At 42.5% G+C, this 19,080-nt stretch overlaps 1 protein-coding gene across 1 annotated transcript in view; it reads right to left on the bottom strand.

The window, feature by feature from the left end:
* Positions 1-1,830: 1,830 nt before the first annotated feature.
* Positions 1,831-19,080, bottom strand: part of pmm1 (phosphomannomutase 1) — a 42,041-nt gene continuing 24,791 nt past the window's right edge. Inside the window, exons 6-8 of the mRNA XM_084329973.1 lie at positions 14,884-14,959; positions 6,872-6,987; positions 1,831-5,486 (exon numbers count right to left, since the gene is read on the bottom strand). Coding sequence (XP_084186099.1) covers positions 5,364-5,486; positions 6,872-6,987; positions 14,884-14,959 — 315 coding nt within the window. The 3' untranslated portion in view covers positions 1,831-5,363. The remainder of the gene's footprint in view (positions 5,487-6,871; positions 6,988-14,883; positions 14,960-19,080) is intronic.

Here is a 19,080-nt window from a genome sequence, read left to right as displayed (position 1 = left end):
TGGATCTGACTTGAGTCTGCAGACTCCGATCATTACAGTATGCTGGATGTTATACTGTGTGGATCTGATTTGAGTCGGCAATCTCAGAGCATTACAGTACTTATCTGATCAAGGAGTCACTCATTTATCATTTTCATAACCATAACGAATGAGCAGACATTGATAGTTATGTAAATAGAAGCTCTGCTTAATTTATTTTTGAAAAGTAATTTCAAATGTAAAAATCTAACAAAAGAAGTAGATTGTTGGTAAAATATTGAAAGTTGTTGTGAAGGATCAGATTAAACCGAATATATATATTTATTTATGGATATATATTTAATAGTATTTGTATATCGTTTGATATCCCCTGTATATTCCTTGTACAATATGCACTGAATATCCCTTTAGTCTACTAAACAGCCCATAATAGTTTCATTCTACCATTGGACGAGAACCTGGCGCCAGCAGCCATACCCCTAGGTTCAAGTTCAATCGTGCCGACCAACATGTCGTGGCAAGCCCGGTTCCGCGTAGGAATACGTCTGGCGAAATACGAATGGTACTATTTGTTCACAGCGCATATATATATGGCGCAAGTAAAGTAGAACTTTCTTTTAGTCCATTAGTTCTTTACCCTCCAACCTAGTAACAGACGCGAAGCCTCACCCACGACGCACGTGTGGTGCAGTAAGGCCTACTTGGCCTCAGAATAGGCATTGAGATATCGTGTGGATTAATAGTTGAATTGTCATAGTTTGGCACTATACCGTCGAGTTGGACGTATTTCTATTAAGCTAATAATAGCTATTATGTATGGTGCATCGTTCGGTTAGAGTTATAAAGTGAGCAGCACCCCCATCGTTCCTGACGTTATCTGGAGTCTTAACCAGGCTGGGCAGACCACTTGTGGTGCTTGCATCCGAGGAGCTCCGGGCCAGGACGAGTGGACCTGTACATTGGATTACTTTACCCGGACGACGGCGAGCCTTCCACGGCTTGGATTATCTACATGCTTTGGGTGCTTTGATTATTCCATGGATAACGGCCAACACTGCTGAGTGTTGGAACTACCCCCCGGAGAGGAGTCCAGGTGAGACGGCGCTCTACACCAGTGAGGTCGCCTCACGTCTCTCCGTTGTGGACCGGCAGCTACCGTCCACCAGAGGGTCCAGCTGTATTCATCTGCGGACCGAGGTTCTGTGGGCACCGTGTTCAAGACTTTGAATTCTCCCAAGAAATCGTCGGCCAGATGGGATACCGCCAGCGGCTCTTCTAACCCCCCCTCCTACTGTCTTACAACCAGCGGGACCCCCCCCCCCCCCCTTAGTGTATCCAGCTATAATCATTTAAGTACCATCGCTATAGTTCCCTAAAGAACCGGGTTGTATACTTACTCCCTGCGTAACCAGAGATTGGACATTCAATGTTGATTTACCTACGAATACTCATTTGCCATACAAGTGCATTTCAAATCATAAATGTCATCAAGTGAACGTTGTATATACCCTTTGCTATATAAAATATTCGATTTGTACATTTGTGTGGACTTCGTTTCATCAGGTGGGAAAGTGTTCATCATATCTATATCATGTACTGGATGGCCAGAAGTTAAAGTACAAGAGGTAGTGGTTTAATAATACCATACTTATCAATACAGTCAGGGAATTGTACCCCTCAGTTACAAAAGTGATCAACAAACCAGTATATTAAAAATGTCGTACTATTCATCTAATTCTAATATAACTAACAACAAAGATTTGACATACGTTGTAGTTTAATTGACTACATTATGGAGTGACCCGGTCACAATAACATGCTTTTTGCTTTTGTATTTATTTATAATTTTATTTTAAATGCATCAGGTAATACATGTGCAACAGGACAAGCAAGCTTAATAGGCAGGATTTTCCTTTGATTCGTAACATAATTGCAAAACAGATTATGGCATATTTAAACTTATATGGAATCACAAAGCAACCCGTTAAGAATTATATCCAGTTCCGAGCACAGAAACGGTAATTGAGGCCTTGCACAGATTGCTTGTGTAGTTCTCTTTCTTCCAACATGGCTGCCCGTAACCATTGGCAACCACCTTCGAAAGAAATGGCCTGTTTTCTGTCTGTAAAACACTAGAAAAGCATATTATAAAACACCAGAATTATTACATTTTTGTTGATATATTTCTCATACATCAACACATAGCAACTGTTGTTTTGTACATATAAACCACTGTTTCTTCCAACATGGAGGACAAATGGGCATTCTAAGCATTCTGTGAAAGGCCTCTATTGATAATAGCTGGAATGATTCATGGGTCCATCTTCGCGTTTCAGGAAAGGGCATGATCATCCTTCATGCCTCAATCTCACGCTGTATTTCAAAGCAGAAAGCAAATCCTTTATGTTTTACTTTTTATCTTTCTGATTTCTCTCCTTTAGTAGTATTCAACATCACTCACCACATTCATAATGTAAGCACCTAATAACAACCACTTATTTATAAAAAATAAATGTATAACAATACACTCTGCTGCCATCGTGATAACGGGGACTAACACAACCTGACCCATATCTTTTTTAATAGGGACTCATCCGTATCTATGAATCTGTCTGTAGGGGCGCCCCAGTGGCGAACCACATAGCGCGCTCAGCCACGACACAGGCGACCCGGGTTCGATTCCCGAATCCGTCATTATTTCCCGAATGTCTTCCCCCCACTCTGTCTCCCATTTCTCCTCTGTCTCTCCCTACTGGACTGCCCAGTAGTAATAAAGCGATAAAACGCCAAAAAAAATATCTATGAATCTGTCATACATATCATCTTTTTCCTTTCATATTTGAAGTCACTGGTAAATTACTAACACGGAATGGTTAATTTGGTTAAAAATAACAATTCTGTGATGGAAAAACGCTGTTTGTCCACTTAAATCAGAATCTATGCATGCACCATCCAGTGGTTTCTGCTTAATAGGTCCAGCTTAGGTCCAGGAAAGGGCAGGATCATCCTTCATGCCTTCATCTCATGTTGTATTTCAAAGTAGAAAGCACAATCTTTATGTTTTCTCTCTTACTATCTTTCTTTCTCTCATTCTCTCCTTTAGCAGTATTCAACATTACACATCACTCATTACAGTAATAATGTAAGTACCTAATAACAACCACCAATCTATAATACATTTATATATATAAAAAGTGTCACTATGCCAACATTAGTGCAACATAAAAGCTGGTATACAGACAGACCAGTATGCTGTACACAAAGTAACTGACAGCATGAACCTTCAACATCAGGGCTTGTCTTAGATGGGGCCACAGAATACAGTACATGTTGGTTAATCTCATGTTATATACATATTTTGGTATAACATTAAAACCTTTGTTTTAGGGGAAAAGTCAATATGTGTGTGAAACCATTTGCACATAGCCTCAGATACTGTCCCTTTGAAAACACACAAATGGGATTAACCAGTAATTGGCTTTGCCAGCGCCTGTTCCCCCTCTTGTTTCTCTCCCTCTCTCTCTTTATCAGCTGTGACCAGTAGCTCTACCGGATCTCCTCACTGGTAAACAAGAATACCCTGAAGACTCTAACAGGAGCACTCATTCAAGGGTACTACGACTATGCTTGCACCTCATGGTACCAAAGCACCTCAAAGGCCCTAAAAACAAGGCTACAAACATCACAAAACAAACTCGTCAGACTACTGCTTGGCCTTACTCCCACCTCACCCCTGCACATTAGCAACTTGCAATGGGTCTGGTCTACAAGACACTACACCACTGGGATACCCATGTACATGTCGAAATACTTCCCAAAGGTCAGTGAATTCCATGACCACAACACCAGAGGGAGTTCCACAAATCATGTTCAACCCAGATTCGGCTCAAACTAGGGACTAAACACGTTTAGCAATTATGCCACAATAATGTGGAACGCCCTACCCACAACCGTGAAGGAATGTGAATCCCTACCCTCCTTCAAAACCGCTCTCAAAGAGCACCTACGGGTGGCTGCAATTAGAAACTGGCCCCTGTAAATGTCCAAATCCCCCCCACCAATGTACAGCTTCTTCCCCTTCGGATGTATATATTTTTTATGATCTCTTTTTACTACACAGTTCTGTATATCTGTATGTCTTGTACGTCATAAATGTCCTGATGAATTGAAAAGACGAAAGTCTTTTTCTGGTCTGCATCCTCTTAGCAGTTGTTTTGTATTGAGCCGTACTGTATTGTACCCATTCTGCAATCTGTTAATAAAGTTTTCAATCAATCAATCAATCAATCAATCAAACTCTATAGGTCACTCTGTCGGTTGGTTGGTCCACAAATAATTCTCCACTTTCTAGCAGCCACAGGTTTAGCCCTTAGGTTTGAGCTCCGGTATCTCTCCTCGAAGGACCGGTATCTCTCCTCGAAGCACTGGTATCTCTCCTCGAAGCACTGGTATCTCTCCTCGAAGCATTGGTATCTCTCTTCGAAGCACCGGCTGTCCAGCACCTCTTCAGCCCCAGCCTTTACTCTTCCACCTGTCTCTCAGTGTGTGACTATTTCCGCCACAGTCAGCCAGGCCGCCACATGCCGACTAGAGCCGAGAGTGTCCGAGCTCTCGCTGGCGGAGCCGCAGCAGTTGGGTGGAGTGAGGCTGTCTCCTACCGAGTGGCAGTGGAGGATTTCCTAGAAGTTCATAAGTTCATCAGCCCTTCCCTACTCGTCAGACTGCCTGCCCACCCGACCGTCTTCCTGATTCTAATTTCTCTCTCTCTCCCTGTATTTCCCACCCAGGTCCAGCAGATGTTCCCGTGTGTCTATCTGTCATCACCCCCAGCTGTTGTCATTTAGTCCTTATTCCTCTGTGTATATTAGTCAGGTTTCCCCCAGTTAGGGTTGTCTGTTCCTGTTGCCCATGCTTCCCCCCGTGTTAGTCTTTATTCTGTTACCAGTTTAGTTTGCCAGTTAGTCTTTCCCCGTTCTGTTATTTGTATCCTGTCTGCTTGCCGTCATTAAATATACCCAGTGTTGGGTTTTACTCTTCCTCCGACTCCTCTCTGCACTTGGGTCCTCTATCAAGACCAGGATACCCATAGTACATTTCCAGTCTTTATGAAATACCGCAATGATCCCTTTTCCTGTCCATCATAAGTTATAATAATCACATTTTCAACAGAGACATTGGATAGATTAGCTTCACATAAATCAGTAGTAGTTTCTTTTCACAGTTCATAAGCAATGCCAGCTCTCCTCCTCACTGCTACCGGCTCTCCTCCTCACTGCTACAGTCTCTCAAAAGGTGCTGTAGTGTGGTGACTGCCCTCACCACAAGAGGGAGTACTGAGCGACCAGGAGAACCAGGGAGAGGTCCAGGCTGTACAGTCCACCCCATCAGGACTCGTTGGGTGGTGCATTGAAGAAGAGCTCTCGACAGAGCCTCGCCGTGTCCTCCGGGCAGTAGACTGTGAAACCGATCGTCCTCGGGTCGTTGAAAATCTCATAATCGTTTCCACCCTAAGAGGAGAAATGAGAAAAGTGATTAATTTAAAATGTTTATCCATGTTATGTTCGTGTGCACTGTGTACTGTGTACTGTACGCTTGTTGTTCACAAACGTGGTCCAGTAGCGTGTTATCTGCAGTGACTCACCCTTCTGACGCCTTGTTCTGTCTCTCTATCATTATCTCTGTGTTAAAGAGCTGAAATAAACTGCCACACAGCAACATTCCTTCAGCTAGAGGTCAGCTCCTCTAATCTAAAACCATGACCTGTTGTGACCTTCAGCCTTTGACCTTTTCGGCCATGCCAAACACTCCACAGCCTTGCTGAACTCTATTGACATGGTTTCAGTGCATTCTGTCCTCCATCACCACCATGTCCACCACACTAGAGCTATTTCTGTCCATCCATATCTCCCTATGCTGTACATATAAAACGTATCGCTAATTACAATAGCCAGGATCCAGTTCCCACGATCACATTTATCCATGACTATTCTTAAGAACTATTTTCTTAAGAAAGTTTATTTATCCCTAAGAAAGTTTATTTGTATAGCCCAAATCACATTACATGTCTCAATGGGCTTCACAGGCCCACAATGGAACAACACCCCCTGACTTAACCCTCAGTGAAGATAAGAAACCAATAAAAACAATACTCTTAATATGAGAAATAAAGGGAAGAAACTTCAAACCCATAAGAAAATACAGTGAATGAATACATAAAGTAAGAACCTAACAACAACCACATAGATACATTTATTTACTTTGTATACCTTTTTTTTTTTTTATTATAAATCAGTAATTTACAGTATATTAACCTTTAATTTTGGGGGTTGTCTTAGCAATAATCATTAATAAGGTTAATAAGACATGGTTAACAAATTAATTATTATACAGGATTGGATCCCCATATCACTAAGCTATGATCCCTCTACTTAGAGATGATGTCTCTTTGTTGAAAAAGTAAATAGCTGTTGTTAAGTAATGCTAAGTGTACTGTACCTGTCAATTAACTAGTAGCTTTTTTTGTGTAGCTGTTTTTCAATTACTAGAGGGCTTTATATTTATATGATTCTTCCAGAAAATAATTTTGGGGACCAATTTGAATCGTCCCAAGACCCAAGTGTGGGTCCTGACTCCACCGTTTGAAAAACACTGATCAACCACTCTGGAATGTCAGCGTCCTCATGCTACAGCGAGGTGTCAATATATTATATGTTTGAGCTATCACACTGCTTCCGCCTGGATAACTGCCAGTAATGCCATGACACATTATTCCATTCCATACTGACCTCAAGCACTCTATATATACACGGTATAGACACACGTGGCATCGTTCTCCCCATCCTGACTGACATTTGGCCCGTCTCTTATCGACATCCCATTCTCCCTTACTTACGGATGAGGTCTCATTGCCAAAGAAGTAGATGGTGTCCAGTCCTTCTCTCTCCAGCGCCTCCAGGCACAGCCTCTTATCCCAGCCCTCGGGGAAGATGTCAAAGCTGATGAGGCCGCCTGGGCAGAGAGGGACACAAGGGGGCAAAGAGCTCCGGTTAAGTAAAATTTTCCATATACAGAATGACGGCTCCCAGCCTTCTTCTGTGTCGAGGACCCTCAAATTGATACACACCAGGCCTTGGACCCTCATTGGATGTCTCACTCAGGGACACCGATCTGAGAAGACCTTTGCTGTTAGATGGAATTTAGACCAGAATTCCATAGCTGTCTAGTTTATATTTACATTTAGAAGTACAAGTACAAGTCAGCAGGAGGGGTACACCTCTGGCGGCTAAGGGTAAGTGGTATTGTTCGTCTAGAAGTGCCGAACTTGAGTGCTACACTCTGAGTGCATAGTAGTATAAACCATACCATGGTCTTCGGGGGAGCTCTTTTTTGTGGTCGGTCAGCGGCGCGCAGCGCGAGGACTTCATGTGACGCTTGCTGTAGTAACGAGTAACGTTACAGAACCACACATAGTCCACACAGATGAAGACGCACATATTGAAATACACATGCTCAGATTAGCCCATCTGATCCAACACTAGAAGACACGAGACAACACTAGGGGCACACCACCTCTTAATATAATAGGCTCTGTAATTAGAGCAATGTTATGCACCTGCTGTGAGAATTTTGTTTCCTACCGAAGCCACAGAGCAATAGAGAGACGCAAACTGTTCTGTTTTCAATCATTATTTCCTTTTGGACAATAAACCTTACAAACTATATCAGCAGCAGCCTGGACATTCAATCCTGTCAACATCCACAACTTTTGTTACCCGACCCGAGTAGAAACAGAAGTGGTGCATCGTGGCGCAATGTCAAAATATTAGGGAATGACAAGTGGCCACTACACATTAAGGCTGAGCCCGAACGTTTGAACGTTCGTTCGTTACGCTGACATTCGGACTTTAATTAATAGGTTCGAACGTTCGGTGAAAAAGAAAAAAAGGATGCGCACGGGGTTGAGGTGATGTGAAGCGGCGCGTCCCCCGAGGCGCTCGGCTCAACCAGTATGGTCTGCCGGGCTGCAGCGGGATACTATTTCTCAACCAGAGCTCTATTTTGATTGACAGGCGATTCTGCCAATTACGTCACACCGCTTGCACCCGCCTCTGCTGTTACCACCAATCGGCAAGCGTTTATTCGTTTTTTACTTCAGGCAATGCCGCCATTGATCTGCTTGCGAGAAGCCTCAACAGACTTACCGTAGCTACCGGGGAGCCGTAGTTAGCTCCCCGCCGAGGAAGTAATCGGTAACAAGGTTTCCGTAGGTGAACCTGCAGAAGGATCATTAATGAATACCAGCCTTTTTCGGCCACGGAGCGCGAGCTTCATGGCGGGAGGTGGTTGCGTTGGAAACAACAGCAGGCGCACGCCTCGGCTCCTCAACAGACCCGTCCACCGTCTACCTCGGAACGGTGGTAGGGCGAAACGGGCGGGCTCCCAACACGCCTGCCGCCCGTTTCGCCCTACCACCGTTCCGAGGTAGACGGTGGACGGGTCTGTTGAGGAGCCGAGGCGTGCGCCTCTCCTCCCGGCTCCCCTCTCCCCTCCCCGTCGACCAAGAGTGAATACCTGTTATTGAACGTGTAACACTAACTATATAACGTTAATGCCACAAAACGAATGCCTTTGTTTATCTAGCCCCTTACGTGACTGCAAGGGCTATTGTTTATCATAAGTAGTAACTTTGATGCAGTAGCTTGTTTATTTTCTTCTGAGTGCTTTGTTTAATTACATGTTTACATGAACAGCCACCACTGTAAACAACATGTTTTTCACCAATAGACTATGCAATGCCGCCCTCCGTAGGATCTATAATAATACAATAAAAAAAATATATATATTATTTAAAAAAATAAAAAAAAAATCGTATTAAACTTTTTTTTTTTTTTAAATAAAAAAAAACGAACGTTCGAACGTTCGTTCGATAAACCCTGGCGAACGTTCGAACCCTAAAAACAGGGTTCGGGGACAGCCTTACTACACATACCATAGAACATTAATAAATTAGCAATAATGGTAATTGTTACTGTAATTAGGAAAAGCAGGTATTACCTTAAAATACAGTAGAAGCAGATGTTTTGTTTTTTCTTCTGATAAAACGTGGGTAAAGTTTGATTTGTGCCTGCAGCGCCGCCATGCTCCGATGCAAGAATAGCATGCATTTCGCTATCTATTACGGCGAATTAGTGAGCAATCATGAATCATACATTTTGTAATTTTACGCATTATACACGATGATGCCGATACAGAAAATTGAGAAGAATAGAAATGCATGGCAAAAATAGCATTTATTGTCTAATTTAGAGACCTCCCAAAATTTCACAAATCATGTTTTCAGGGGAGCTGATGTCTCATTAAGGGGAGCTATAGCTCCCCTAGCTCCCTCATGGTTCGCACCCTATTATTAGTATAGTAGGTAGTAGTATAGACATACAGTAGTAGCATAGTAGATAGTAGTATAGAGACATAGTAGCATACGCATAGTAGCATACGCTCATTTTAGCTCATTTTAATTATTGTTTATATTGTACATATCTGCAGTCCTGTATATATTATTGTGTGTTGTATATTGTGTCTTATATTTTTATTTTTGCTGTTTATATTGTCTATATCTTTTTATTTTTTTGATCCACTTTTTCTCCCATTTTCTATATTTTCCTCCCATCCCAATTTCGTATCATCCAATTCAACCCTCCCCTGTCACGGACGCTGTTTCTTGCCTCCCACAAGCCGGCTGCAATGTGGACAAGTCATACATAGCACAAGTCCCCTCCGGTACTTGAGGTAACAGCAGTCGCATCTTTTCACCTGCACAGCTCGATCTCTCAGTGTCGAGGAGTAACGCGTGGGAGGCTCACGCTGCCCCCGACACTTCCTGATTCTACTGCGCAGGCGCACCAACCGACCTGTAGGAGTCGCTGTCCACAACGCCCGATCCCCACCCATCAGTTTCCCACCCCCTAATACGGCCAATGTGTATTAGTACGGACGACCAGCTAAACTGAAAGCAAATGTGGAGCGCTGGGCTCGAACTGACGAGCCCAGCGTCTCCAGCATTTCGTGGCGAGTGCCTTGCCCACTACGCCACATAGCCGCCCGTCTATATCTTTTTATATACACTGTGGGAATGGGGGAACGCGATTTCAACTTTCGGTATGTCTTGCACAAATATAAAATGTACATAATAGTAATAGACAGTGAGAAGCTTCCACTGACAGTATACGGTGCTTGCTGGACAGATGGCTTTGAGGAGGAAACGATTATGAGGAGATGATTATTATCCTTTAGAAAATATACTATATTGGACACAGACTGTATCAGGCGAATTCCAGAACCTCTTCATGTCAATAACCCCCAAATAGAGCCACATCAGAGGCCACTTAGCCACATCCCATTACATCCCAGGGACGGACCCTCATCTGAGTTTGTTGTTAGATAATATGATTTAATTTCATGTTCTCTGTTCTGGTTCCATGGTGGTGGAACAAGCCTCCCACCACAGTCAGGAAACAGCTGAAACCCGCCCATTTTCTTACTAAAACCACACATTTTCAATCAATATCTGAATAGAAATTCAAACGTCTTACTGTCTTCTACTAAAATGTACTATGCTACTATCTACTATGCTAATATGCCTATACTACAATACTACTATCTACTATGCTACTATACCTACAGTATACTACTACCTACTATGCTAATGTCTATATACTACTATATTACTATACTATGCTACTATCTACTATCTACTATGCTACTATACCTATACTACTAATTACTATGCTAATCCAATCCAATCCAATCCACTTTATTTATAGAGCACATATAAAAACCCCAAAGTTGACCAAAGTGCTGTACAAGTCCCACAACATAAGATACAAAGAAGTATATGTCTATACTACTATATTACTATACTACTATGCTACAATGTACTATGCTACTAACTATACCTATACTACTACTTACTATGCTAATATGTATATACTACTATGCACTCAAGAGTGAAGCACTGAAGTTTCCATCACTGCTACAAAATAAATATATATAGATTAGGGCTGTCAGTTTATCGCGTTAATTAGATTAATTAATTACACAGCAAATTATCGCGTTATGAAAATTAACTCAAAATTAATTACATTTTTTTTTTTTTTTTTTTTTTATATAATTTTTTTTGTATCTTATTCATTCCATGATAATGTAGAATACACATTTACAGACTTTTTTTTAATATGGTCCATTTGCATGTTCTTGGTATCTGATTCTAGGGACATCTATGAATCTCAGGGAATGTATTCCCAGTGTCAGAAATACTTTGGGCTAGATCCACAAAGAATGGATTGCACGGTGCAAGTTGCACACTTACAATTCATTATGAATTGAAAATGGGGGACCCTGATGTAAACAAGACGAAAGTCTTTCTCTGGTCTGCATGCCCTTAACAATTGTGTGTATTGAGCCGTACTGTACTGTACCCATTCTGCAATCTGTTAATAACATTTTCATTCAATCAATCAATCTGTGCGGTGATTGATTGAATGAAGATTTTATTTTGAGTCAATTTTAATGAACCAAATGAGAATATCAATACATATTTTTTTTATCTTTGACTGTGAATAACACCATGCTCAAATTGACCAGACCTGAAAAATCTAAGCAAATTAATAGATGGAAGATGATTAAACAGAAGGTTTTGTATACAGTACTGAATTCTGCCATCTTGACACATGCAATTGGAAATATGATTATTGAAAATAGAATTTCAGGCATAAAATGGTTATGCGATTAAAATGCGATTAATTAGATTAATTAATTACAAATCCTGTAATTAATTAGATTAATTTTTTTAATCGCCTGACAGCACTAATATAGATGTGTCACTGCTTTCAGGCCAACTGTATTTACACCACAGTAGGACAGCCTCCATAGCCTCAGCTCTGCAGAACAAAACGTACACTCTGTGTGTGACTGTGCTCTGGTGGCTGAGGTATTTGGCCCTTTGTCCAACAGGGACAGTCTTGTTATTTATGGTGACAACCCAGCCTCTTGGCAGGTGTCCATGAGCCATGTCCACAGAACAGCATGAGATTCTCTCTCTCTCTCTCTCTCTCTCTCTCTCTCTCTCTCTCTCTCTCTCTCTCTCTCTCTCTCTCTCTCTCTGACTTTACTAGATATAAGTTAACCCTTTGAGGTGTGAGTTTTTTCCTCTGAATTATTCAGCATTCAGTGGTCTACCGCACGCACGCACACACACACACAAATACAGAGACACATACACACATGCAAGCACTCTCTTTCCTCTTTTTCTCTCAAATTTTCTCTTTCCCTCCCTCTCTCTTTCCCCGTCCCTCTCTTTCTCCCTCATTCTCTTTCCCACCCCCCTCTCTCTCTCTCTCTCTCTCTCTCTCTCTCTCTCTCTCTATATATAAGTTAACCCTTTGAGGTGTGAGTTTTTTCCCTCTGAATTATTATATAATAATACTTTCAGCATTCAGTGGCCCTTGTGACATAATGGGTTCAGTTTTCAAAATGGTAATCTCATCCGGTGTGATCACACTGCATAACCAGATATAAATTAATGTTTTATTTTTTTTATCCCTGTTAGATTTTTTTTTAAAGTGTTAGCAGAGTGGACTGTTAATGTATGTAAGATTCTCACAGTAATAAATGTAACACTGCTGATTATAATGCAAGAGTTACCCATTTACATGTATAATGGGATGTATGCATTGTGTCATCTTGTCTTTGCTATAAGACTGAAATATCAGTGGTGTGGTTTGACATTATTGACAGCTTTATTGACATCACATTTTGAAAACGTTTTAAAAACCAAGAACGAAAATAAAATGTAAAAGAATGAACATAAAATAACAAACCGAGGACAATCTATTGAAAGATAACTGAAAGGAGCAAAGACAAAGCTTGTTGCAAAGGGACAGTTTAGATTCTCCCCCGTGCCCCTCCCCCTTCACCTCACATCCCCTTTGCCGCGTTATTGCTCTGCTGATATTTTAAAGAACCAGTCACAGCTGGTGAGAATTCAGCCAATCAGAAACTGTGTTTTCCACACACACTCCTCCCCTAACACACACACACCTCCTTCCCTAGCACACACACACACACACTGCACATAAACGCACACACACACGCACACATGCACACACACACATTCTTGACCAACCCATCCCCCGCCCGTTGTTGGCCTGCTCGTCACCGTCTTGGAAAGAAGAGCTAAAAAAGGAGAACTGACTGAAATCTATCTGTACTGAAAACCTGACGTGGGACTCTTGAAAATGAACAGCCAGAAGAGACATATTGTAACGAGTATCGCACACATCCGCAATATGAACAAACAGGGTTGACGCGTGAGAAGATGCAGGCTCTAGAAAGCAAACACATATACTCTGCCCTTTATGGAAACACAGTCTTTGCACATTGGCTCTTCTCGTCACATTCAGAGGCGACTGAAAGAGAGTGAGAGAGAGAGAGAGAGATAGAGCGAGGGAGGGAGGGAGGGAAAGAGAATGAGAGGGAGGGAGAGAGGGAAAGAGAGAATAAGAGAGAGAGGGAGGGAAAGAGAAAATGAGAGGGAAAGAGTGCTTGCATGTGTGTGTGTGTGTGTGCGTGTGTGTGTGTGTGTGTGTGTGTGCGTGGGGAAAGGGTACACATAAGTATGTCTTTGTATGTATGTGTGTATGTCTGTGTGCACGTCTATGAACCTGTGAGACTAATGTCAAGACATAATGTAATGACAAATCAAACTATCGATACACAGCCGTGAACCTTGACCCTTATCATAATGTCCAGATGCAACAGTACAAACGCTAATATCACAGTGGATCGACATGTTGATATGATGATACATAATGTGGTAAGTGCCTGATATAATTCCCCTTCTGCCACAAAACCATGGGCCATAATAGCAACACACCGTCTATGGGCCTGTGCTGCTGTGTGTACAATGTCACAGGTCATTAAGTGAACCTCAAGCCTCACTGCACAAGTGAGCACAACACCAAGTATCTTATTAACCCAAGAAAAACACCTCATCCCTTGTCCCCATGTTGAGAGAGATTGCCTGCGTGTGTGTGAGTGTGTGCGTGACAGTGTGTGTATGTAATAGCTAACCCAAGTGTCCCAATGTCCAACACAACATACAGATAAGAAGCAACAAACAAGATACGCAGGAGATGGAAACAATATGACTAGAGAGGACGTGACAGATGCCACCCAGATAACAGGGCTGTGTGTGAGAGAAAGGGTTGTAAGCAGTGTGACCAGGCAGCCCAGAGAGGAGGCCTTTCCATATAAAAGGATACATTTGATAGATATGATCGATATGATCGACATGAAAGATACATTGATATACAGGGTGATGACTGACTAATGGAAAAAGTTAAGAATCTTCTGAGAGGTCGAACATTTATAGAGAGGCAAGAGATTTAAGTAGAACAAATATATAGTAATGGAATCTCCTTGAACGCAGCAAAATGTTTATTAAAGCTATTAAGCTATAGTTTAAAGTGCACAAAATAAAGCAGGCACTAAGAAGCCAGGAACACAGGTGGCTGTAGATATACTGTCTGTGCAAATGAGAGGTAGTGAGATATAGATATAGGCTATGGGTGTTGTTAACAAACATATTCTAGGCTTACAGTATGTTTGGTTCACAGTGCCTAAAAATAATTTTGTTTTATGATTAAATTACAGTAAATGTATTTTGCAGGCTCTGCAAACAAATCCCCCTCCTCCAAAGCTGCATAGTACTTTTAAAGTAAAAAAATAAATAAGCGGTTACTTTCCACCCTTCAGGCAGGGTACCAACTGATTACAAAAAAATCACGAAATGCAATCATCCCTTTTCAGAGTTGCACCAGCTGGCTCAAGTGTATAAGACAGCCTCACCTCGAGTGAACCGTAGTCCCTTCCCAGCAAACTCCTCTTGCAAGGCAGCAACGAACTTCTCCCTGATCTTCTCTCTCTGTGGGGGAAGAGAGAGAGAGAGAGAGAGAGAGAGAGAGAGAGAGAGAGAGAGAGAGAGAGAGAGAGAGAGTGAGAGTGAGAGTGAGAGTGAGAGTGAGAGTGAGAGTGAGAGTGAGAGAGAGAGAGAGAGAGAGAGAGAGAGAGAGAGAGAGAGAGAGAGAGAGAGAGAGAGAGAGAGAGAGAGAGTGAGGCTCTACCGGACTAATCTAAAGGTCACTGGCTATGTAATAATTAGTATCACTGCTATCAGGCAAAAACCTTGTATCTCCAATTTTGGTGACTTGCATGTTTTTATTTTATTTTTTATTACTTGAATTGAATGTTTACATGGGTCTCTATGTTATGAACAAGTTCCATGACCCAGAGGACCATAGAACCATGGAACCCCCCCCCCCCCCAAAAGAAACAGTTTATCTTAAAATCAAGGATGTCTGTGTCTTAATTCCTCAGAAATGTACCAGTACCTTTTTAGAGACAGCCTGACAGCTACTGTACATGTTATGTACTGTGTGCACATCCTCCTGGTCATTAGCTAAAATAACCACAGTAACATAAGTATGAGGAAAAGGGTTGTGGACTGGACACCAGATACAAAAGTTCTGTAGGGAGTTTAAGGGTTAAACCTCTCCACATTCTTAATTTGATTTTTATTTGGAAATTACAAACACATCATAAAAACAAATGATCATGGCCAATTTTTATTCCTGAGGATATCACCTAAAAACATAAATTAAAACACGTATTTCCAAGGTGGTCCTCGATGGAAGACATAAAAACATAAAAACACAGCATATACTGTAGCCTACTAGGAAGAACTAGAGTTTCAGTCCCCCCTGGTTACTCTAGCCCTGGAATTTCCTTCCCTATGGCTGCTGAGCCATTTGCTCTTCCCATAGTTGAGCCTTTACCTTTGTTTTAAAAATGCTTTTAGTTTGACTTTGCTTGGTAGGCAGAGGTAGTTCATTCCAAAGTACAACACCTGTTTAGAAAAAGGAGCTTCTTGCTATCTTACACCTAGCTCCTAGCGATCTTCTTTGAGGAAAAAGTGGAGAACATCCGCAGCTCCTTCTCCCAACCCCCACCCATTCAAAACACTGAATCGAGAACCTCATCCTTCACTCTGTCATCTTTCTCTCCCATTACAGAAGCCGACACCCTGACACTGGTAACGTCGAACCGTCCGACTACATGCCAGCTGGACCAGCTACCCTCCCCACTCCTCCAGACCATAGCACCGGACATCCTCCCATTCCTAACTGCAACCATCAACTCCTCACTCAACTCGGGGGTGGTCCCCTCATAAAAAAAACAACCCTGAACCCCACCGTCATAGGCAACTATCGTCCTGTCTCTCTTCTCTCCTTCCTTTCTAAAACACTTGAACGTGCTGTATCCAACCAACTTACTGCTTATCTCTTACAGAATGACCTCCTAGACCCCAATCAGTCTGGCTTCCGGACTGGCCACTCCACAGAAACGGCCCTCATTGCGGTCACAGAGGCACTTCACTTAGCAAAAGCGAAAGGCCTCTCCTCTGTCCTGATTCTCCTAGATCTATCTGCAGCCTTCGACACAGTCAACCATCAGATCCTCCTCGTGGCCCTCGCAGGAATGGGAGTGGCTGGATCTGCGCTGACATGGCTGACATCATACCTCAATGACCGCTCCTACCAAGTGTCATGGAGAGGGACTCTGTCGGCCACCCGCCCCCTGCGGACGGGTGTCCCCCAGGGCTCGGTCCTAGGACCCCTTCTCTTCTCCCTCTACACTAAATCACTGGGTAACATTATCACGTCTCATGGCTTCTCATATCATTGTTATGCCGATGATACTCAACTCTTCCTCTCCTTCCCTCCCTCAGATATCCACGTCTCTGAGTGGATCTCGGCCTGTCTGTCTGACATCTCCGCCTGGATGACGACCAACCACCTCAAACTGAACCTAAGCAAAACAGAATTGCTCCACCTGCCGGCCAAATCCTCCCCCCTGACCGACCTCTCCATCACAGTCGAGAATGCAGCTGTGACCGCGTCCCCGACCGCCAAGAACCTTGGTGTTGTCCTCGACGACCAGTTGAACTTCTCTGCTCACATCGCAGCGACAACCAGAACCTGCAGATTCCTCCTGAGCAACGTCAGAAGGATCCGACCCCTTCCTGACAAAAGAAGCCACCCAACTCCTTGTCCAATCAACAGTCATCTCCCGCCTCGACTACTGCAACGCACTGCTAGCTGGCCTCCCGGCCACTGCCACCGCCACCAAGCCTCTTCAACTCATTCAAAACGCAGCGGCCCGCCTGATCTCAAACCTACCGAAGTCGGCCCATGTCACCCCACTTCTTAGGGACCTGCACTGGCTCCCCATTGCTGCACGTATATGCTTCAAGGCCCTCGACCTAGCATACCGTGCGGCAAAGGGAACCGCTCCTGCCTACTAGGGATGGGTACCTTTCACATTTGAACCGATACCGGTACCGGTACCTGTGAATCGATACCGGTACCCAATGGTACCTTTTTTCGGTACTTTAGTCTCAAGAAATTTAATTTACCTACCTCAGTCGTGAAAAAAAAAATCCAAACTTCAAAGAACTACAATTTCGACAGTTTTCGGCTTGCCATTGCTCCGACTGCTTTGTTGTTGAATCAAGTCAAATCCTAGGTAAGCATATATTGTGCGTGTGAACGTTGACATGAAAAGAAAAAAGGTAAAAAAAAAAAGAAAAAAAAGAAAAAAAAAAGTTCTGTATCTCACTTGAATCGATACTCGGTAGTACCAACGTGTTTCGGTTCGGTACCTCAAAAGTACCGAATTCGGTACCCATCCCTACTGCCTACCTCCGGTCAATGGTCTCTAACAACACACCCTCAAGACCCCTACGCTCTGCATCTTCTGGCCGCCTCAGACCTACTCCTATCCAAGCTCCCGGAGGGTCATCAAAGAGAAGCCGCCTATTCTCAGTCCTTGCCCCACAATGGTGGAATGAACTACCCACCCCAGTTAGGACAGCCGAATCCCGTCCAATCTTTCGCCGTCGACTAAAGACACACTTCTTCAACCATTATCTGAAATGTTAATTACTGTCATGCACTTGTCCTAATAAACTAACCTACACTGTAACACGCAACACTTTGATGAATATTGTTACTCAGCTGATAGAGTTGTACCCTTCCTGATGACCTGTCGTACAGAACTTGTAAGTCGCTTTGGATAAAAGCGTCAGCTAAATGACTAAATGTAAATGTAAATATAGCTTTAGGAACACTGCAAGACATAATGCTAGCTCTGGTGCTATGATCGTGTAGCTCTCTTACCATAACCACGTGACCTTTCATATATTCAGGGGCCCTGTCGTTAACAATGTTATACATGTGGTTTAGCTTTAGTTGTTTTACTCTTTTATCTACTGGTAATAGTCCTACTTCTTCTCTTTCTATCAGTCCTATATGTGTCCTGAGAGGGCCGTTTAACATTGTTCTGTGCAACCTGCAGTTTATTTTTGAGCTTTTGGGAAAGACCGCTAGGGGTGGGAATCGCCAGAGACCTCACAATACGATACTATCGCGATACTTGCGTCACGATACTAAATATATCGCGATACGCTGAGTATTGCGATATTAATATTGCGATATTATTATTATTATTATAATTTTTTTTTATCAAATTTAATTTATTACCTTTTTTCAACTGCAAAGTAAAACTTTGTCAACATGTTTTATCTAATAAAATAAAGTTCAGTCTGTTCATCTCACTTCAATCATTTTTATTGCAGAACATGGTATTTTCTCAAGCAGACAGATGTAAACACTGTAATCTGTGTTGCATGTACCTGACAAACTGAACTGTTTGTATTACAGTCATATTCCAACTTAACTGAATGCACATGTGTGTGTGGACTACTGTACTATTACAGGTATTGAAATGAACAATGCAACTTCCTTATACATTTTTATTTTATTTTATTTTATGAATAATTAAATATCGATACTTGGCGTCCCTGTATCGATACAGTATCGCCACGCAAAGTATCGCGATACTACTACGTATCGATTTTTTCCCCCACCCCTACGCTATACCATGCAGAACAAGCATAATCAAAATGACACTGGATTAGAGATGCAA

The sequence above is a fragment of the Notolepis coatsorum genome, assembly GCF_963971535.1.
Source record: "Notolepis coatsorum genome assembly, chromosome: 14".
NCBI lineage: Eukaryota > Metazoa > Chordata > Actinopteri > Aulopiformes > Paralepididae > Notolepis > Notolepis coatsorum.
This window is presented reverse-complemented; position numbering and strand designations above follow the sequence as displayed.